Genomic DNA, 22,878 nt, shown 5'->3' with positions numbered 1-22,878 from the left:
GTACCACTCACTCTCTTAACTCCTGGTGATTGAAACTTAATTTTAGCTCTACACAACTTAACGTAGAAAAGTTTCAGCAATAAAAGATATAATATTCCATTTATATCTCATCATATTACTGATTTTCTGATTGCTCTACGCTGCTTCTACTTGGTAAAGCACCTCATTCTGAAGCTGAATTCAGTAATTTCCATTGTGCATTTCTAGCCAGTTTGGGCTCGCTAACTTCTTTTGGTCAAATATCGATATACTTAATTGATTTCTTTGTTTATCAATTTCAACCAGGAGGAGAGGGAGTGTCACTCTTTTCCTCAGCCCACCCTCAACTCTTTTCCCATCAACTCAGGCCTCCTGAAAACAAAACAAAGTATTTTTTCCCTTCTACTCTTTCCACAAACCCAACAGGAAACATCAGCCTGGAGAAAGAATTCAACACAAATGTTAAAACAAAAATCTATAAACCTGAAACAATACCATCTCCGAATCATGATACACAATGACATGAGATTAAGTGTGTCAGGCACAAAGCATGAGGGAGCCTGACTACCTGATTTCTATTCTTCAAAGGAAGGAAGGTTTTCGTATTTTTTATTATCATTCTTGGTCATTGTTTCTGATTATGACAAAAAATAATTTATGAACTATTTATGCACTGCAATAACTGATTTTTATTGTATCAATTTTAGAAGGCATTCAGAGGGGATAGGAAAACCCACCTCTGTAAAAAATGCAAAATTTCTTCCCCTGTAAAGAACACGTATACAAAATGCAACAGAGAATTCAAATTCTTGTGGAGAGGAGCAAAAGACACAGAATCAAATCAAAGTCATTACAATGAGTCAATTTAAAATTCACTGGACAAACATGCTCAATGCATACAAATAATTTTAAAGGCACACTGCAAACCATTCACTTAATGATCTGCAGGCTAGAGGAAGAATTTCACTCTTTAACAGACAACAGAAATCAATAGGGTGCCCCACCAAACAAAGAGCAGTGAACAATCAGGTTTTTAACAGTTCTGAGAAATCAGCATGTTCTAAAGATCAAAATCCAGAAATTTTAAACATTCATTCAAACCACAATGAAAAAAGCACTTAAAGAAAAAAAAAAAAGAAAGTAAGCACATAGATCATTGCAACAGAACAATGAGAATTTCTTGTACCGCTAGAAGAAAGAACAGGCTATAGCCTTTTACTTGAAAAGAGACTACTTTTAAAAATAACTGCTAAAACACATTTCATCATTCATGTTGCATTTAAAAATCTGAGGTACATGTATCTGATCAGAAAAGCAATTCTGAGTAATAGTATGTTACAATTCAGTGCCAGTTTGCTTTAGAAGAAAAGAGAAAAGTTACTGTTTCTAATTCTGCACAAAGTTTAAAGAACCTCCCTGCCTCTATCTCCTCCCATTTCCTAAGCTCATGCTCCCTAATCCTTCTGAAACAAGTATGAGAAAGTCTTATTCCCAATATGCCAAATGACAACTGAATATCAATTTATTAGTGTAAATATATGCCAACACCTTGAAATGGAGGAGAAAGTTATCAGAAGTCTATATGGAATTTCTTTCTACCTTCCTGAAATCACACACACCAACGTTCACACAGACACAGACACAGACACATACCCCCTGGATTACTGGGCACTTCACAAGCTTAGTACTTACAACTTGTAGAAGGTAACTTTGTAGTTACTTTAAAATACAAAACTGTCAGCTTTTGAAAGCCTTCATCATCTGCTAAACCATCTAAATATCAAAGAGACCCAATTAGCCTTCTCTGTAGAATGTAATTTCCCTTGATGGCAAAACAGTCTCTAAGAAGTACTGGATCAAAGATTCGTGTTTATCACTACCTATGATCGTTTTTAAGCACATTAACAGATTCAGAAATGTATGTCTCAAAAACATTTATTCCTATTGAAATAGTATACGTGTTCAATTGTCTATACAGTGACTAGGTCCCATGATGGTGTTTAAGAGCTATTTTGTGTATAGCAATATTTACCTTCAAGTGCAGAAAAGGAGGGTGTGTATTACTCAGTTGTAGAGCACCTGCTTAGCATGCACAATGTCCTGGCTTCAGTCCCCAGTACCTCCAAAAAAAATAAATAAAAATAAGTGCATATTTAAAAATAAGAATAAAGTTATAAAAAATGCAGACTAAAAACCACTGCAATCTAGGTGCTACAATTATACTAAAAAAACAAGTGTTTCTATCAAATATTAACTATATGCCAATCACAGAGACAACCAAAAGTCACACCTGAAGCATCACGTGTGATTCTCAGCAACCCTACTAAGTAGACACGGATGAGAAACCCGGCTCTGCGGATGAGGAGACGGAGCTCGGAGGAGCCGGGGACGCTGACTGTCCTGCTCCCCGTGACACCGCGTCAGCCCAGGGCAAGCGCTGACAGAGCTGCACTGAGGGGACACCCAGCTGCATGGAACCTTGGGGCACTGGGGAGTCCCAGAAAACACTAAAAACTTTTCAGTGAAAAACCAGCTAAAATATATTACACTGTGCTGCATCCTTTAAACAGGGAAAGTGACTGAGACCTTTTTGATGCCTCCGTGTCCTTTCTGCCATTATCAGTTACTTGCCCTCACAGTGCGACCAGTGATGATCTGGACCCCATATGAAGTGCACTCAGATGGAAGAGCTTTTAAAGCTGGTTTATGAAGTTTGTAAGACTGTCTATGACTCACAAAGGCGGTCATTCATCACTTCTCACCGGTGTGGACGTACCACCTGAAATCACTCCTTTCTGCTTTTTAAAATCCCTTCATCTACTCCAGACTTTTCAACAGCAAAGAAGTAGCTCAACCACAGACAGTGGACAGCTTTTCACCAAATGGACTCGAACAGCCCATCTGACAACCTGGAAGCCCTTGTCTTCTATTAAACCCACTTCCAGGTACTTCATCATTTTCTGATTGGTGGACTCGGCCTCTGACTGGCCTACTCAGAGAGCTCCCAACCTCACATCCAGGGGTGGGAGAGGACCATGCTGTTGGGGGAAATCAGTGAGGAAGCTGGACATCCTCCAGCCACGTCTGCACGGGTAGAAGTGCCTCAACGTGCTCAGAAATTATACCGTCATCATCCCTGGGCTCCCATGGACTGGTTTCACATTAACCAAGCTCATGAGACACTGATGCAAGGAAACCAGAAACTTAAATTTTTAATGTAACAGAAGACGTGAATCTATGAACCAGACTGAAATATCAGAGTTCAACCATGAGTACATTTTCTCCTCCACGGCCCAATCACGGGCAGGCAGTCACATGGCAAGCATGGACAGAAACGGAGCAGGAAGGGTTTCTAGATTAATTCAATGGACTATATTTCTATTATACGAACAGATCTACTGCCCAGAAGTCAATTAACGCCAATCACGGTGCACTCTCCGTGGACAGCGGCCAAGAAATGACTATGAGCTCCTGTGTAACACTCCTTTCCCTGTCCTTTCTAGGCTAACTGATGCACAGAGGTATAAAGATTCAGGGATGTCGATAATGCTAAACACCCAAAGCCCATCTCTGGGAACCTCAAAACCAGACAGCCAGGGTTTAAATACCAGCTCTGCCAATTACTAGTTCTGTGATTTTGCCAACTTAATTACCCTCTGTGTGCCTCAATTTCCACACTGTAAAACTGGGATAACAATCAAACCTTCCTTACTCGCTTGTTGAGAAGATTGAAGGATTCATTTCTGTAAAATGCTCAGAAAAGAATGTAGCACATTTTAGGTGTTCAACAAATGTCAACTTAATATCAAATTGTTTTACAAGTGTCCCCTCTAATCATCTTATCTGTTTCCTGGCTAGCCTAAGTCCCAAATAAAATCCTTATTTCTCCTTTTACACACTCTTGGGGAGCACCCTTATGTTCCATCCAACCACCTGTTTAAACTGAGGGAGTGGATGTCTCCTAACCACTCCTCTGGGCCATGGAGGGTGCTTCTCCCTTCACACCCCTGGCCCCTGGCCCACAGCTAGCACTCATTACACTAACAGAGTGAGGTGTGAGTCCGGGGAGACAAGCAGGGCATGTGAAACCCTTCCTTTCACTCCAGTGTTGGTCACCATTGGGAAGCACGCGGGATGCTCAGCTCCATGTCAGGAAAGCCCTGTGCATGAAAGGGCAGGTCTTCTCAAGGGAAGGCTCGCTGTGGCCCAGAGCTACATGGGACAGGGTGAGTCTGTATTTCTGGGACACAGTATCATGACACGCATTTTCCCACAGCCTTGAAGTTCATGGAGAACGTGGCTTCATCAGTAACAAAGAAGACATTTATTGCCTGTCTACTCTTTTGTGTCATCTCTCAGTAGGCTGCTGGAGACAACATATGTATAAGTATTGGATCTCCTTAAACCCCAAAATATATGAAGTAACAAATAATTCTGTGGCTTAACGTTGGTTTAGGGCGACTGTGTAACAGTTCTGACTCTGCTGATGCTAAATTATGGGTATAGGAACTATGGAACCTCCTCAAATATCTTTCATCATAAAACCATCTCTTCTTATTTTCCTGTTTCTTAGTAATTGCCAAAGACTCTCAAATGATGGCTTCACACAAAACAGCAGCTAAAGTTTAAGAGCCCTCTTGACATACACACTGTGGTAAACACTGCACATAATTTCTAATTCTCACAATTCTACAAATCAGATACGAATGTCCCCATCTCACAGACGAGGGAAAAACTCAAAACGAACTGACTCAGGCTCAAGTGGCTCAGTGGCAGCGCGTGCAGGCAAACCATATCAAAAACTACACCCCTTCGTATATGTACCAAATCTCCTACCACCAATTAACACACAGCGGCGGGGTCAAAACTCAGGGAACTCAATACACTTTTCACCTTTAAGGTCCTCCAGATGCCGCTTCTAGCTGTTTTATAAAATCCCGGCTCACTGGTTTCTAACACTAGAAGAAAAGCCCGATTTTGCTATTGTTTGCACAGCAAGTCTGAAATGTTCACAGTGAGATGACAGAATAAATCTAAGATATAAGCAGAATAACTTTTCCAGTTAGACAGACATAATGGACATTGGGCTATTCTGAAGCATTAAGTAAAGTAATCAAAATAAAATAACGTTGTTTAAGCCTCCTTTTACAAACAGGAAAGTTAAGACTGTAAGTAGGTGCAACAGTGCCACCTATGGGTAAAATGACCTTCCAGGTTACCAGGAAAGATGCAACACAAAAATTGCCTGTAGGATCAGTAACGAGAATCAGATAAATAAAACTTATATAGCACATGCTGCACTTTGATTCGGGGGAAAGGAGGGATATTCAGTATTTAATCTGATATTGCTAATACTCCTGAATATAAACAGAAGATATAGGCTCATGGAAACTCATCTTAGAAGAGGAAAGAATCCAGTTCAGCCACTTCATTTTACAGGAGGGGAAACTGAGACATGGGATCTGTCCTCCTGGCAATCAGCAGCAAAGTTCTCCTATGCCTCATGTCTTGCACTGTAGCAAAAACCAACAGATCTCTACTAGGCCTATATTCATAAAATTCACGTTTGTATTTTTCCAACAGTAGGTTATCTAAGTATCTTGCAAAATACTAAAAGAGCCAGGATATCATACAATTTTGTTGCCATACAAAAACATTTATTTACATAATAAAACAGCATGAGCTTTATTCTCTCTATTAAAAAAGTGACATGTCAAATCAATGTTTTGATATTTTAAACCTGTTAAGAATGTAGAAAAAAATCAAAATTTTCTTTAATCACAAAATAGAGGAGTTTATTCCCTGAAAATGATCAATATGGATTTTACTAAACTTAACGGATCTGGTCAGAATCCCACGAATTTAAATGTCTGAGTGGATGGTTACACGGCAACATAAATTCTGATTTGTAACAATACATATTCTGTGTAAATAATCTTCAAGGTCATCTGATTAAGGCAATTTAACTAGTCCCTGTCTCACTAGAATGATACAGATTTCATTAAAACTTCATACTACACCAAAAAAAAAAATGAATCCTTGTTACTTTAAACCATATTCAAATATATCATACAAATACATATTGAATATGTATCAGAAATAAGCGACACTCTTTAGTATTCAGAGTTGATCCTTCTAAAATATCTGTCATTGTGACAGCACACTTTTATTAAGCACCTCTTGGGTTCTTTGTATACAAGGCATCTACCTCTCACAGTCAGACAAATTAAACGATATTACTCAAATTTCACAAATGAGGAAATGTACTTAAGCCATGAAAATAAAGTACATATTCATCAACAGGAAAGAAAAGAGTAAAGACTTTTCTTACAATATTCACTGACAATCTTTTCTTCCATATTAAAACTACATAAAACCAATTCAGTCTTTGTAAGTATTTCTGTCAAAAAGGGCCACAAGAGAAAAACAAGCAACATCATTAGCAGTGGTTGGACTTTAAGAGCTCACTTCTCTTTTGCACTATAATTATTTTTAATGTTTTGTTTTTAGTGCTTACAGAGCACTAAAATAAAAAAAATAACTTTTTATGTAATTACCTGAGAATTAAAAATTTGTGAAAATGAACAATTTTAATTTCTGCCACTCTGTCTCAACTTCTCAATGGTGTCTCTCCTTTCAAGGCCTCATCAGTCTGAGCTCACTAAACTCGGCCGTTTATGGAGTCACAGGTGTTCGGGTAACCACTTAACGGGAGGCTGATAAGAGGAGCAATTAAGAATGCATTCTGTGCAGCCTGGGTTCCAGCACCGAGCTAGCCACAGCCTGCTGCGTGTAATTGGGACAAGCTGCTCCATCTCTCAATCCCTCAGCTGCAAAAAAGGAGACACTGATACCTACAATCAAACACCTGATATGAATTAAAACATGAGGAAAACATTTTAGCCTTAGGTAGGTGTCCACTCACAGTGAGTTTGGTCATTATGATGATGAGGATGGCTGTTAACAAATTAAGCTAGACCAAACAGGAGAAATCCCCTTAAAGGAGAAACATTTTAAGTCAATGAGCATTTCTTTTTGGATGAATTGCAGAATATTCTAATGATTTTTTAATAAACCAAATTTTGTCCATTAATTATAGATTTACAGGTTCATGGACAATTCTCCAGAAAAAGAATTAGAGGCCTCTTACCTCTGTAAACTAAGAAAGTAAATTTTAACAAAAATCACGGAGGAGATTATACCTCATTTGGGAGAGTAAGTGCTTAACATGCATGAGGCACTCAGTTCAGTCCCCATTAACTCCATTTAAAAACATGGTTTTTTAGGAAATGGAAAATTAAAGCAAAAAGATGGAGGAATACAGAATTTTTTAGAGACTCATCTCAGATTTAAGATGGGGAAGAAACCATCCATTTCTCAGAAGAAATCTTGAGGACTATGTAAACTGGATCTGAGATGTCTAGTCCTTTAACATTATTCAAGAATTCATATTACCAAGTCTTAAAATTACCTGATAACGCACAGTGGTGATACTGATCATAACAGCTTCCATCACGGATCGAGCTCCGGCTAGGACTGCTCTGTTCTGACATCTCTGCCCCTCAGGCCTCACCAGGCTGAGAGCACTAAATTCGGTCATTCAAGAGCATCTTTTGTAAGTCCTCCATTTGTGCTTCTGACTCTCCCCTCACCAGCTCCTCTGAGGGAAGCACTGTTATCATCTTTCCCACTCACAGATAAGGCCACTGAGGCACAGAGACTAAACTCGTTCCAGGTCACATTGGCATTAAAGGAATTCTGTATTTCTGCTGTTTGCTTTTGACAAAGGAATCTGAGATATCAATTCAAGGCAGACTGTTAAATAATCAAGTCTGTCAGGTCTTCACCTCAAAGAGCAGATAGTATAAATTCCTGATGTAGGATGAGGCTGCCGCCACAAACTGACTCAGCTTGAAATTAATATCCAAGATGAAGCAGCGGATACACGTAAATATTCACGATTGTCAAGTCTGCTCACGGGTCTGGGCCCTTCACTGCCTGAACGGGGGTGAAATCCCCACCCGTGTCTGGGAGAGATGCACGGTGCTTCCCAGGCTCAAACAGGCTTCATGGGCTATTTCCTCCCACAGACTGGCCTCAACGATTAAAAGCTCTCAAGGTTTTTACACCATGCAAAACAAAAAGACATTTCTGCAGATGGAGCACTTTCTTAGGCTTAAATCTTTTTTTGCCTACACTCACCCAGGGGGAAAAAAGAAACATGACTCTGCAAAGTCTCTGACCCTCACCACTCACAGGAGTAGAACAGCCACAGCAGAAGATGGCTCTTCACATTGCAGGATGAGAACAAAATAAAGATGCCCCAACAACAGGCACTCCCAGACACAGCGCTCAGCAGTCTTCTGCAAACTCACGGTTGTGTAGCACCCATCACCTTCTATTTCCAGAACACTTCATCACCCCTAAAGAATCCGCCTATCACTAGCAGTCACTCCCTAATCCCCCTCCAACCAGCCCCTTCCAGCCATCACCTGCTCTCTGCCTCTGCATGTGCCTTTTCTGGGCATTTCAGATCACTGAAATCAACAATATTTGACCGTTTGTGTCTGCTTCCTTTCAATTAACAAGCTGTTATCAAGGCTTGTATATTTTGAAGTGGTATCAGCATCTCTTTCTTTTTTTTTTTTTGAAAACGTTAAAGATTATTAGAAGGTGGTAAGCACTATCAAAAAGAGTAGAGTGGAGCATAAGTGATTGGGTTTCAAAGGGAAAAGTGTGGGTTGAACAGTCAGGGTGGACTTCCAAAAACAGGTGGCCTTTTTCATTTTCCTCTTTTTTTTTTCTTTTTTATTCACTCTTACGTGTGAATAATCTTCCACTACATGGAGATACTACATTCTGTTCATCCATTCAGCAGCTATTTATGGACGAGTTCCAGAAAACTGAGTGTAAGAGTTGACTAGCATGGATGGCATTTAAGCAAAGGGCAAAATGTGCTTTCAAAAAAAAGCCAACAAACAGAGGCACAAGGAAATTCAGTGCGTTTCTGAGCAAAGTGCTTGCTTGCTTCGGCAGGACTACCGTGCAGGACTGTGGCGGATATTGGCAGGAGTCACGGTGTGGGAGAAACATGAGAAGACTCCCCACTGCAAGTAGCTCAGACAATTCTCCTCCCTCATCCTGTATTGTTAGAGCAATGTTTCTAGGTTACTCTTATTTCAAGTAATAGCACTTTAACTGCACATCTGATCATCTCCATCAGACCACCTTTCCTCCAAGCAACAGAAAAGCATTCAATGACCTGAGCAGCTCCAGGACATAATGGTGATGGATTAGGGAGTCCTGCAGCATTCCAGCGTGCAGGCACAAACCCCACATGTGCCCTGGTGATGTCCAGAAAATAAAATGCATGGAAATATCTCACTGTTTTTACACGACATCTGCCCTCAATTTGCCCCAAAATCATGCTCGCAAAGCACTAATCAACCCTCTCAATACAAAAATAAAAAAGCTAAGAAGGCAAATTTAGGCTCTTTCATTGAAAACCAGCAACCATCACTGCCAGTATCTGAGCTGGAATGCTCCTGACTTTGAAAACCACTGCGCAGTTACTTTTCAAGCGTAAAACTCATATATGTATTCCATGTAGATGATATTGCAGTAGGATTTTTCTTTTCAAAATTTCCACTTGCAACATTAGCACAAGAAAGTTTATGTATAGGCTTTAAAAAAATCAATTATCCTCCACTTTCTTAATTTTGAACTAATTATTATTTTATAAATGTGGCTATGCTGCGTATTATAAACCGTTTGATTTCTGAAAACAAGACCTTTATGACCTCACTATTTCAGAGAAAACTTTAACGATTCTTTGAGAGGTGGGGCCTGGGGCGCCCACTATCAGCTCTTTAAATACTGACAAGGATGTGCTATGAAGTAATGCAAAGGCTCTAACTCCACATTAGCTCAGAAAGCAAAGAAACTACACCAAAGACTTCCTTAAATATTTTATATATTTCTATTCTTTTGAATATTAAAGTTCTTAAATGATATGATTTTTTTGAAAAAGACAACAGCTGTATTAAATTTCCTCTCACCAAGAAAGCAATCTTTATGAAGTAAAAAACCCCTATGGAAATCGAAATGACAGGACGTTTCTAGCTAAGTGAACATCCAGATCTGAACACAAACCTAAATCCGATCAGATCTCACTCGAAGGAGCTCTACAAAGTCCTGGGCAACCCTGGAAATTAGCTCTTTTGTTCCAAATGTTGGCTGAGCTAAGATCATCACACTAGGCAGGGAAGGAGAGAAGAGGAAAATCCACCTGGCGGCCTCCATCAGTTTTCTTCCAGCCACAAAATGCCTCTAGGTCGGCCCGCTAACAAGTCCCCCAATAAGGAAAGCCGGCATCCACACTGCCCCTGCCATCCCCAAGTAGCCCCGATGCCCATATCCCAGCCTGTGAATGGTCTTCTAATGATCCCCCAGTTGGTGGCACCCACCCCCTCTTCCCCGCTATACAAACACAGAGAGCCACGGCAGCCTTCCCAAATCACAAATTTGATTACATCAACCCCCACTTCAAACCCTTTAGAGGCTCCCTGTTAGAGTTCTAGCCCCACCCCAGACCCTGCTCGCCCATCCTCACCTAAGTACACAGGTCCCCAGTGACCACAGGGGCCCCTGACCTGCTCCTACTTCCCACTTGCTCCAGTCTCATTTTGACTGTTTCCCAAGGAAGCCTTCCCTCCCTCCAACCTCCACAATTTGTTCCTCTCTTCCTAGAACATTCTAGGCTAAGTCAACTTCTGACAATGCTAAGCTCTCAAGAAGCAAATACATTTTGCTTACTAAAGTGGCTACACGCTCTCTCCCCTAGACTCACAGAAGTGCATGTGTAATGTATAAATGAATGACCGGTTGGGTCTCAAAGGGACAGACATACCTGCTCTCGCCCGTCCCGATCCTTCGGTCTGTAGAATATCAGAAGCAAAACCAGAAGTACCTTTCCTGAGGGTCACTTCTGTTGACACCCTTCACTGCCTACTGTGTCAGTTCTAGTAAAACTCAACTTCTTCCAAAGCCCTACATCCCGGACTCTCTCCAGTGTCCTCCCCAGCAGGGGCTCCCTCCACCCTGGACTGCACAGGGCACTCTCCCCGGGTGCCCACGCCAAAAGCCTCCAGGCCTCTGCCCGGGCTGCACCTGCGATCTGAGACACATTCTTGACTCCTTCTCCTGGCTGACTCTTACTCTGTCCTCACAACTGAATGTAGAGCCCATTTCTTCCAGGAATTCCTCTCCGATAATGTCCTTTAGGTCTTGTCTGGTCTCTATCTATAGCAGCAGTACATGGTGACCAACTGGGTGTTTGCCCGCTCCTTTGAGACCACGAACACTTGGGAACCACGTGGGAAGGAGTGAGAGATTACAAGACGGTTGAGGGAAGCAAAAAGCAGAAATCACAGTCCAAGTCCCAAATTCAAGGATACTTTCTCAGAAAAAAGTATAAACTATTTCACACGTGTGCAATTTGGCTACTATTTTTGTGGCTTGGGGACAGCAAGAACTTGGTGTTCTAGTCCAAAACCTAGGTTACATGCAAAGAAATGTATATATTCATATCCAAAGGAAACAAGAGCTGCTCAACAACAGTTTGCAGTTAGAACTGAAAGGAACTTTGATAAAGGCAATCTCTCTCTCTCTCTCTTCTTTCTTTTCTGGCATCATATAATTTTAGAAGTATTTGCGTGACTAACAGACGTCTACAGCCCGTGATTCTGCACTGAAGTGTTTGGGGCTGAGGAAGCCCAGATTACATTCACTCTGTAAATGCAATCACACCAACACACTGATAGGTGCCGTGTGGTGAAACTGATGTTCCAAAGCAGGCAACCTTATTCGGTAAGAGAACTCTGAATAGAAAGGAAGAAATGCAATGTCCTATACTGAATTTCATTTGCTATATGGGCCATTAACTGATAGTATATCTTGACTAATGAAACCCAAAAATAAATTGTCAATGTCGGTTTTCTTCATCTGACCATTTTATGCTAACATCGGATATTAAATCCTCACTCCATACGGAAGCTCAGGCCTATGCTGCAGCACAGTTACACCCCATGGAAGAAAGCCGACCAAGGGAGAATTGGAGAGTTTCCCTTTAGAAGCTGCGAAGTGTGGTTTTACACCTGTATATCATTTGCAACCACATCATCGACAATGGAGTTAGACATTACCTCTGTGGGGCGAAAAGCACTGCATGCTTCAGAACCATCAAAGAACGCTGAGCTTTGTGAAACAGTCCTGAGGCACTTAAATCATACTTTTTCTGAAAGGCTCCAAATCTGACCCACTTCACCATTCCAGGTATAACAGGGAAGTACTGGAAACAGTAGAGAGAACATGCCCTTGAAGTCTGACAAGGCTCTGCTTGAATCCTGCTACAGCATTTATCAACCGCTAAACAAACCAATTCCTTAACCCCTCTGAGAAGGCTTCCCAATCCCCAAAAGGGGGCTGTCACCGCCCACCTGGGAGTCATGGATGTGAATGAAACACACAAGTAGGGCGGCCGACTGCTACCTGACACGGGGCCTGGCTAGTTTCGCTCCGCTGCCCTTCTGCCCCTTTAAACTTGCACTGATCCCCCTGGTAAGGATCAAGTCCCCGGAACAGACTGCCCGTATCTTCTGTGTATCCCTGGATACATGACTTACACTTAGGAGGCCAGAAAAACAACTGCCTCCTCCCAAGTCACTAACAATATTCTTAAGAGTCTGGGTATTTTTAACTCTATTTTTCAGGGAGACTATTCCAGAACTTTCCAAGCACCATTCTCCAGGTTGGCTCCCCTCCCAGTGCCCATCCTTCTTACCTCAGATCCTCTGTCTGACTGCCTCCTGTTCATGGGAAAGCGAGTCCGGTAGGGTGGGGACTCCCTAGGCCTCCCTCCCTCCCTCACAGGTGACTGTGAATACCTTCTCCCCACTCCAACTCCAGCTTCTGAGGATTCTAACCTTCCGTATCCTGCAGCCTCTGCACCTTCCTAAGACGCACACGTGGCCAAGACTCTCCCTTTGGATTTCTTTCTGGCTGGCCCTGCTGACCCCCAGGCCCCTTAAGGATAAATGGGATTGCTCTGAAAATGATAAACGCCGCTGGCTGACACACCAAAGCTGCATGGTCTGGGCTTACCTCCAACCGAGGCACAGCCCTCCCCTCCCTCAGCCTCAGTCTGCAGCTCTCGAGATGATCTAATTCACATGCAAGGCTGTGAACACCAGCTAAGAATGACGACTCCCAACTTGTATCTCTAGTCCAGCTCCTTCACCTGAGCCCCAGTCTCATAGAGCCGAGTGCCTCTTTGAAGTCCTAACTTGGATGAAAAATGGCATCTTAAAAATGCCTCATGTCCACCATTTACTCTGGAATTCCATTCCTGGCAGGTACCTCCCAGACTCCCCATTTTAGTAACAGCCTCAGCACCCACCTAGTTGTCTCAGCTCACATTCAATTTCCACTGTTCCCTCCCCCCGGCCCTGCCCTGGAATCAGTCCTGTTATTTTCGCCAATAAGCTGATCTCAAGTGTGGTTTTGCAGGGACCATGGCCGGAAACACACAAGCTCACAGCATGGTTCACTAACAGTCCGCCGTAGGGTGCTCCCTGGAGGGGGAGGCATCTCCTGCCGCTGGTCACCTCAGAAGGCACTGGATTCTCACACAGGAGGCCCAGGAGAAGGGACTCAAGGTTTTCCCGTGGTCTGAGCTTTGAAGGGCCCGAGGTCTGGGGGAGCTCCTAATTAGCAGACACACTTGCCAGTGAGCAGATGAGGATGGAGGAACCCACGCAAGGCTGTTATCACTCCAACTCCTGGGCTCTCGGGAGCCACGGGAAAGACCTGTGTCCAGTGTACAGCCCAGCCATCACAGATCCCAGCCTGCATTTGCCAACCCGGACAGCCTAGACTCCATCTACTTGCGACACTTACTTCTGTTCTGTTCCCCACCCAGAATGTGATGGACTCATTCAGATATTCTGGCCTGTCTCAAGCGAGACAGATTCAGTGAAAAATGAAGTGTCCACATTTGGACCAGAGCATGAAAGGAGAAACAAGGCCTCATGGTCAGCATGATGGTGGTGGCCACACCCTTCCACCGGGTGAGATGAACCATGGTGAGGGTGAGAATCCAGGGTCCTAGGTCGGCCAAATCATCTTCCTTCACGGTTGTCTGGGGTGTTGGAGACTGACTACCACAAACTAACGACACGGCTGTCAGTGGTGGATGTCAGCTGCAACAGAAACGGATTCAACTCTTTACTGCCAACATGGGTTAAAAGTAAAGGCCGGGGCAGGGAGGTCTGCACGGCTGCTGAGGCAAACCACAGACCCAGCTCTGAATGCCCACTGGCTGGAGCAGAGAGGAAGCTACGGCCCTTTTAGCTGTCCCTGTGTCCAACAGATCCAGGTGAGCCAGCTACTTAGGAGAAGGTCATGTTGTCCTGATACCCAGAAAAACCAGCCTCGTAAAGGGAACAAATAGTGTCATGGATTTTAGACCCAATTCTGCCCCTTTATGAAGGCAAAGTAAAGTAAATGGCACGGGGAAGTTGAATGCAAAAAAAAAAATTAAAGAACCAAACGGTGACCGCTTCCTCCAACAGCGTCCCCTGCAGCTGTCACCCCCGAGCCGGCCACTTCCTCACCAGTGACCGCCGGCCAGGAAGCGCCGTCACGCACGTCACACAGCGACAGCCAGGAACCGCGTGCCGAGCACGTTTGTGTAAAAGCAGGAATCGAGCAAAATGCTGCAGAGTTTGACCTTACAAGTTTAAATACTCCATGAAAAGAATCCCTGAGCAGCCGACTAAATCAATTCGCATCTTACTTCTTCAAAACAATCAAACAAATTTAATAAGGGCGCATTTGTCACCAAATAAAAGGAGGACCAAACAGGTCCCTCAAAGCAAGGATTTTAACAGGTATCTAACACCAGTGGGTAATGTGCTAACAAAGCAAATATTCCAAAACATTAGAAAATACAAAATGACTAGGATAATACATGGATCAAGACAGATATTAAGATTTTGCTTTTTAAAGCGATGGAGACAGTATGGAGGGCAATCTGGCTATTTCCAATGCAGGGTGTGCACAGCCCACATTTTCAGATGCAACAACATGCTCACTGGGCAGTACAAATGAAAAAGGAATAAAGAAAAAGGAAAAGAGGAACAAGAGAAAATTAGAAACACACAAGAACAAAAATGATTTTGACAGCATGTACAAGAATTTACGTGAGTGTGTGAGGCCAGGGACGAGGGGATGGTGAGACCCACCCTCACCCCCTGCTCCAGGGAAAGCAGGGACCTAAGGGGAGCGGCGCTGCCGGGGGACCCCAACGTGGTCAGCGCCCCTAACCAAAATTCCACCTACAAGCTTCAAGGCAGCTTTTGAGCTACAAATTGTGGTCGCATTTCAGTCTGGACCGTTTTACTCACTTCCACCAAGAGTAGCAGGAGAGAATTAGGCTCTGCTCCTGTACCAAAGAATTGTTTAAATAATTAATGACTGTGGAATACTAAAAGCAACAATGGGGTAAAAGTGACTGGAGGAGAATGTGCTTGACCCGAGCTCACTGGCCGCGTTATCTCACTGACGTTCAGAAGCTGGCTGAGCCCTTATGGTACCAGAACAGACAGACCCAAAAGGAGGGAGGTTTAATGCGCTGCTGTATTTCGATACTGGGAGCCATGCCTGGTACACGAGGTTCTGGGTAAACAATGGGGACAGTGTCAACCACTGTGGGCTAATTACACATCCGGATACTCCGCCAAGTCCCAAGGGCAGACTTCAAAAGACAAAAACAATCTGGCATTCTCTGGTGGGGCTGCAGACTCAGAGACAAGCATTTGTTGAGCAAAAATATCACCAGTGCCTCCTATGACAAAAGAGGAGGCACTGGCGTGGGGGCTGGGGCAGGGCTCCAGGCTTCCACTGCTCACTCACCAGTCTGTCCAGGGGGAGAAGTGGTCCCTGCTTATGTTGCACTGATGCACCTACCTTGACTAATGCCTGGGGCCTCAGCAGGTGTTGACAGGAGAGGTGAACGGAGCCAGACTTGGTGTAGCACGGTGCTGGCAGCTATGCCCTCAGCAGTGCCCAGGCTCCTATACATGCCAGCTCATCTTAAGAAGCAGATGGGGAGTGCGGGCATGTAGATCACAGGGCCCTGAGAGGACAAGTACAGATCATGGCTACAGCATGCCTCTCCCCTTCCTTAAGTCATAGAGGTATGTCTGGGAGGAACAGAAAATTCATCCAGAGCCCGCTACATTATCTCTCGCAGGTGGGACTCGTGTCCCCTGTGCTTCTCACTCACAGGGCTGGTCTAGACATTCTTTTTATCAATTCTCTAGCATCTTCTCCTCCAACTTACCAACAACCAGAGAGTAGGATCTGATCTTAGCTAAGTTCAAGAGTCACAGAGCACTTCCTTCACAGCGGGCCCAGAAACATGTGCCAGGTTCTCCGACCGTCACCTGTGGGACCACCATGAGCCCTCTCCAGACTCAAGGACAGAGGCCGTAGGCCGGGGGAACACAGCTTCCCTCACTCTCCCCAGCAAAGGTTTCCACGTCTCGGAAAAGGCATCTCACCCTCTTCTGCCTGAGGGACAGCACAACAGATACACCGGGAAACAGAGCTGAAGTTGGGGGGGTAGGCAGCCCTGAAGAGCTCGTCTGTACTTCCGAGGCAATGTGGGGCCGTTGACTTAATCACAGGGAAAAAGTGAGAATGAACATTTCCCTGCTCTGTCCCATACACCGTGATACGCCTTTCCCTGCATAAGGAGTTCATTCGGAAGTCCCCGGCGGTGTTTCTGATGTCCTAACTTGGCATGGAGGCTGTCGGGCAAGAAGAGAGGGCCTGAGCAGAATAGGTGCTGGGCCTGGGAGGCAGGAGACACCGGCTCCAGCCCCAGCTCAACCAGCTCCTCGTTCCGCCTCTCGGGGTTCAGCATCTCATCTATAAGCAAAGGGATGAGACTGTCCCAGGACAGGCTGCCCAACAGAAATGAAATGAGAGCCATGTAAATAACGTTTCCCATTTGCCACGTTTAAAATGGTAAACAAAGAAACAAACCAACAAACAAAAAACAAATAATAGAAACTGATTTTAAGAACAGATCTTACTTAATCTACTGTATGTAAAATACTATCATTTTGACATGTAATCAATATAGGAAGTAAAAAGATAGTTTATATACTTTTACTAGACAAGCCTCAGTGTCTGATGTGCATGTGACCTAGAGCACATCTCAGCTCAGTCCAGCCTCCTCCCCAGTGCTCCTAGCATCAGTGGCTTTGGCTACTTTATTGGACAGCAACCCCAGGGGTCCCACCATGGTCATGGCTGTAAAGCGGGAGTAAGTGTCCACACTAACCCTAAAAGGATCTCTCTGAAACAAAGGCGGATTCACTTTGAAATGTCTGTAAACCGGCGGGCTGCATCTCCATCCCCCCTTGGCTACAAGACAGACTTCTTCCTTGCTGATCCCTTTCTGGATGTAGGGAAGCAATCCGGCACAAAGCCAGGGTGGACTGGCCTCCAGGTAAACTTACCTGCTGTCTGTGTCCAGTCCCATGAAGTCCTCCTTCTCAAACGGGATGCAGGGGAGGGGGATCTTGTCCCCAGAATTCTTGGGGCCACCATCCAGCCACTTGGAATTGAGCAAGATGAAGAGTGACTCAGTGAATTCCTCGATCCTCTTCTCCACCACCCTGCAGTCCTCTAAATTTGAAGGCAACGTCGGTGCGCGGCTGCTCGACTTCCTCCACATGCAGTACAAAGACAAAGAGCTGAGAGTCATTATCGAGGTGCCATACAGCTCCTCTGCACGTGGAGCTTCTCCAAGGCCTTGGCAGAGAGACAGTCGGTAATGGTGACAAGGCCCACGACCTTGCAGTGTTTCTGGAAGACGCTCCACCGATTCTCGGGCACATAGCGGTGCCTGTAGTGGGATACAGAGTGTCCACTGGGAGCCACATGGGCTGATATGGCTCACCGAGGTGAGTAGCTGATAGATGCAAAAGAAATTCTCCTCTGAGATGATCTCCATGGTTTGGACTACAACGGGAAGAGTCTGGTGGTCCTCAGCACACTGCACGTAGTCAGGGATGCTCATGTTGCAGGCCCTGCCGAGACAGGAGAGGAGATCGAGGTACATACTCTGCTGTGTGCTATGGGCCCATCTGGGTTGCGGTGACCTGGTGTGTACCAGACAGAAGGCAAGGGAAGCCAAAGCAAATCCGGGGGTACAGTTTGTCCTCATAGTCTGCACATGGCTACTGTAGCTCGGATCACATTACCCAGCTTTTGGTCTAGGCTTCCTGCCTCTGCAGAGAAAGATCATTTCTTATTTTCTATTTCCAAGCACCTAGCAAGGCCCTGATGCAAAGTCACTGCTCAAAAATGCTGAATAAAGAAATGAACAAAGGAAATGCTTCCCCAACCCCCTTCAGCAGAATATAAAGAGAAGGACCACAGTAGGATCAAAAGATCTGGATTCCTATTCAATTTATATGAACCCCTTAGCTTCATAGTAATGGATAAGAAAACTTGCCTTGGGGTAGAGGGTACTGTTCATTGGTGGAGCACATGCTTAGCATGTACGAGGTCCTGGGTTCAAACCCCAGTACCTCATTTTAAAAAATCAAACAAATAAATACACTTAATTTCCCTCCTGAAAAAGTATTTTTTAATTCAAAAGTCAAAAAACACCTTGCAATTGACACAACATTGTAAACTTGACTATACATCAATTAAAAAAAATCCTTGCCTTGCAAGAATATATCTGGATTACGGATGTTTGCAAATGTAAAATGCCTAGGGTACCACCTGCATAAAAAGTGGTGACTGTACAATTGTACTATCCCCCCTTTATGAGCTATTCTTCCTTTGGGGGAGTTATAACCTCTCAGAGCTAATTTTCTCAGTTTAAAAAATATAAATATTTCCTGGTTCTCAGAACTGCTGAAGAATCAGATAACCCTAAGAAAGCATCTGACCCACAGAATTTACTCAATAAATGTTTCTTGAATGAATGAATAAACAAGCAAAGTGAATGCTGCTCCCTGCCAAAGACCATCATAATGATACTTCCTGGGAATCCCAAGCCCACGTTCACCAGACTCTGCACTAACAATGTGGGTGACCTGGGCAGGCCTGTGTGCTTCTCTAAGCCCCAATTGAATCGTGGATAGAAATGAGGGCAATAACACAAACCTCAAATTGTTAGTGAGTGAGTAATGAATTGTACCCCAATATTGCAAGATGGAACCATTAAGGAAAACTGGGCAAAGAGTCCATAGGCTCTCTCCATATTATCTCTTACTACCACATGGGAATCTACATTACATCTCAAAATAAAAAGTCTAATTTTTTAAAGAGGTTTTCGAGGTTAGGTGAGCTCACTGTCTCAAATAAGGAACACACAGTACAAATAGGACAATGCCCAGCCCATGAGATACACTCAGTTAACATTCCCACTGAGCCCACTAGTCCCTCCAACTTCTAATGGTGTCCACTTCCAAGAGCCCATGTGACCATCCTTGTTCTAATTTTCTATTTGTAATTTTTTTCTTTTCATTAAATAGAAACACCCAATTCCATAGAATTCGTACCAGATATCATGATGGCAGCCCTTCAAAACCTGACCACAGAGATCATGATGGCAGCCCTTCTTGGGAAACAATAAAATGAATAGCCATTTTCACAAGACCTCTGAGTAAATCTACTAGGGAACTTCATCCTGGACTGAGGAAGAGGACTGGGGAGGAGGGGGCATTCAGGGGCACAGAGAATCATGGGCCACCTGTCCCACGATGGACTTTAGACTCACCCTAACCCTTCAGGAACTACTAAATACACACAGACAGAGTGCTATGGACAAGATTTTTTTTTTTTAAACAAATCCCTGAATCCCTAGCAGGGCTTGTTTCTACCCATACACAAATGGCTTATTTGCATAATGTTTCACAAAAGCCTTAAAATATTATCACCCCAACTTGACACATCAAGAAACTGAGGTAGAGAAGTTTATCACATTCTACAAGATTAGAGAGAGGCCACGTCAGACACCGTATTTAAATCCAAGCCCCTGCTCCAGTGCTCACACTAGAAAGTGTGACATACTGCCCCTTTCCTGCCCTCTCCCTGCAATCAATCTCTGAAGAGTCTTTTCTGTGTCACCTGGAATCACAATCACATTCATTTTCCACAAAGAGCTATGTCACTCCTTGGAGGACTTTTCAAAATCTAAAGGGTTGGTTTGAGAGGAGAGATTTGCATTTTCTGTTTCTCAAAGGAAACATGGCTTTAAAAGAAACTGAAAAGTAGTTATCTAGTCAAAGCCCTCATTCTGCAGAGAAAGAACCGGAGGCTCAGAAGAGATGAGGAAAGGGCCTTATTAACAAATATTGCCTCAGCGCAGCACCAAGCCAGACCTGGCACTTCTAGGGGAGGATCTGGAAGGCCCAGGAGAATGAGTGTTAGAAAACAGAAAGAGAAGAAGCATACAAGGCCCCGTCTCTTCACCACCATAACATGAATTTCCACCAAATTACCCAGAATGGGTGCAGCCAATATTAAGTTTGTCAAAAGAGGTTATAGAATTCTCAACCATAGTGGAAATTCCAACATTTAATGTGCTTTTTTCCCAGTTCAAGCATCAATTCAGTGGGCACTCTGTACCAGGGACTACACGAGGCCTGGGGTTCTCCCAAATATAGATCTCTATTACCACGTGTGCAAACCACATTAAGGCCACCAGAAGAAAAGCGCCCACAGATAAGATGGAAATACTGAAACTGAAAGCAGCAAAAGAGCATATATTACTAGGAAAAACGGTGCTCCTAGTAATGGACTCATGGACATAGAAAGCAAACTGTGTTTAGCAGGCAGGAAAGGGGGGATTAACAGATACAAATTAGTAAATATAAAATAAATGACAAGGACCTGCTACATAACACAGGGAACTATATTCAATTTCTTGTAGTGATTTATACTAAAAACAATCTAAAACATATATATATACATATGCATATGTTTATAACTGAATCTCTGCTGCACACTTGAAAATAACATTGTAAATTGACTACACTTAAATAAAAAATAATTTTAAAAAATAAGTAAAAATAAATGCAACGCCATTAAGAAAAAATAAAAGAACTCTCTAATCCCCTTAACTGTAGGTGGTCGAGAAATCTAGCTGCAAACACCAAGTCCACTGGATCACTCCAGCACTGGCTGTCACTCTTTCTGACCATCAGAGAGTCACTTGCTTCACTGAGGTTACTTTTCTCTTCTGTGAAAGGCTACAGTTGCAACTAACGATGTATAGAATCTCATCATTCACAAGCCCAAAAAGTAGTGAGAACTTCACATGGGCCAGGCTCTGGTCAGATGAAAAGATAGGGTCCCAGATATATTCATGGGTAGAAGAAGTTTATGCCATAAAGTTATAAATTCTTCCTGTTTTGATAGACAGATTCATTTCAATTCTGGTTAGAATTCCTACCAGATTTTTCTTGGAATATAACAAGTTAATTTATGGTCAGGAATAGCCAAGAAATTTCTTTAGAACCACCACTTGGGAGGGGTGGATAGGTCATTCATTTCCACTGGTCTTTCTGAAGTGATGAAAACGTTCTGGAATAATAATGGATGCACCACTGTGAATATGCAAAAAGCTGCTGAATTGTACCATTTAAATGGATGGAATTCATGGTTTGTGAACTATATCACAATAAAACTGTCCTATGAAAATTATTTCTTGACAATTATTTTTCAGTTTATACACTAGTCTGTCCCACAATTTAAGAAAAACAAAAAACCTAAACAAGCCAAACTATGCCAGGAGCACTTTAGGACTGCAATATCCCTGGGTCTCCAAGGCCTCTGGTGGTGCTGTTCCTGTTAACGCACAATAGCTGGGCTGGGCTAGTTAGGGACTGTAACTATCTTTTGAAAATCGAGGATCACTCCTTTCACCCTGGGAGAGGGAAGGAAGGAAGATGTCACAGCCTCATGCCTTCAGCACATTTTTAACAGAACCAAGCCCTGCTTTCACCACTGCAATCCCTCTCACTATAAAAACACGTGACATCAACAAGCACCGCCATCATAACACCTGAAAGTGTTCAAGGTACTTACCTGAGGCAGAAACATGGAGGGGGGAGACAGAACCTCGCTTAGCAGTGACGCTCCCTTTTCCCGACTCCACCAGGAGAAGCTGGGCGTTAGAGCCGGAGGCTTTCAGCCCAGGTAGCAGCGCCCACGCCACAGAGCTGGTCCTCAGGGAGCGGGAAAGGGAGAGCAGGGCAGCCCCGGGGTCGCGGGGCAGGGAAAGCGGGGAGGAGGACGCGGGCTGCAGCCTCGCTCGGAGGACAGCCCCAGCCACAGTCCCAGGCGCCCGCCCCCGTCCGGGTCCGCAGACCCCGCCCGCCCGGGACACAGCCCGCCCAGGGGCGGGGACGGGCCGCCGGACGAGAAGAGGAAGCCCGGGAGGAGAGGACTAGCGGGAGGGAGAGGGGAAGGGGACGCCAGCCGCGGACTGAGGGGATCCCGGCTGGGTGAGAGATGGCAGGTGCACACGAGGCCCTGGACACTGTGGCCGGGACGCCGGGGCAGGTGGCGCTGGCAGAGGGGTCTGGCCTGAGCAATTCATCTGAACACGGGCTGACTAGCGCCCTTGGGGTCTGTGACAGGCGGACCGCCCTCCCGCAGCCGCCTGACCCCTTTCCCAGGAGCCCCCCACCTTGCACTTCCACAGTCAGAGGCCCCGACCCCAGGCAGGAACCAAAGGCCTACCGGGCGACGTAGTTGAGAAGCCTTTGGGCCCGATCCCCGGCTCGGATATGGAGCTCCCAACCA

General features: G+C 44.3%; 1 protein-coding gene across 1 annotated transcript in view; it reads right to left on the bottom strand.

Moving 5' to 3' along the window:
- LOC140690315 (trafficking protein particle complex subunit 9-like) overlaps nucleotides 1-22,878 on the bottom strand; it is a 39,571-nt gene that overhangs the window by 4,309 nt on the left and 12,384 nt on the right. Inside the window, exon 2 of the mRNA XM_072952016.1 lies at nucleotides 17,568-18,140. Coding sequence (XP_072808117.1) covers nucleotides 17,568-18,140 — 573 coding nt within the window. The remainder of the gene's footprint in view (nucleotides 1-17,567; nucleotides 18,141-22,878) is intronic.

The sequence above is a fragment of the Vicugna pacos genome, chromosome 30 (genome assembly GCF_048564905.1).
Source record: "Vicugna pacos chromosome 30, VicPac4, whole genome shotgun sequence".
NCBI lineage: Eukaryota > Metazoa > Chordata > Mammalia > Artiodactyla > Camelidae > Vicugna > Vicugna pacos.
Note: the sequence above shows the minus strand (reverse complement) of the source record. Positions and strands in the feature narration are given on the sequence as shown.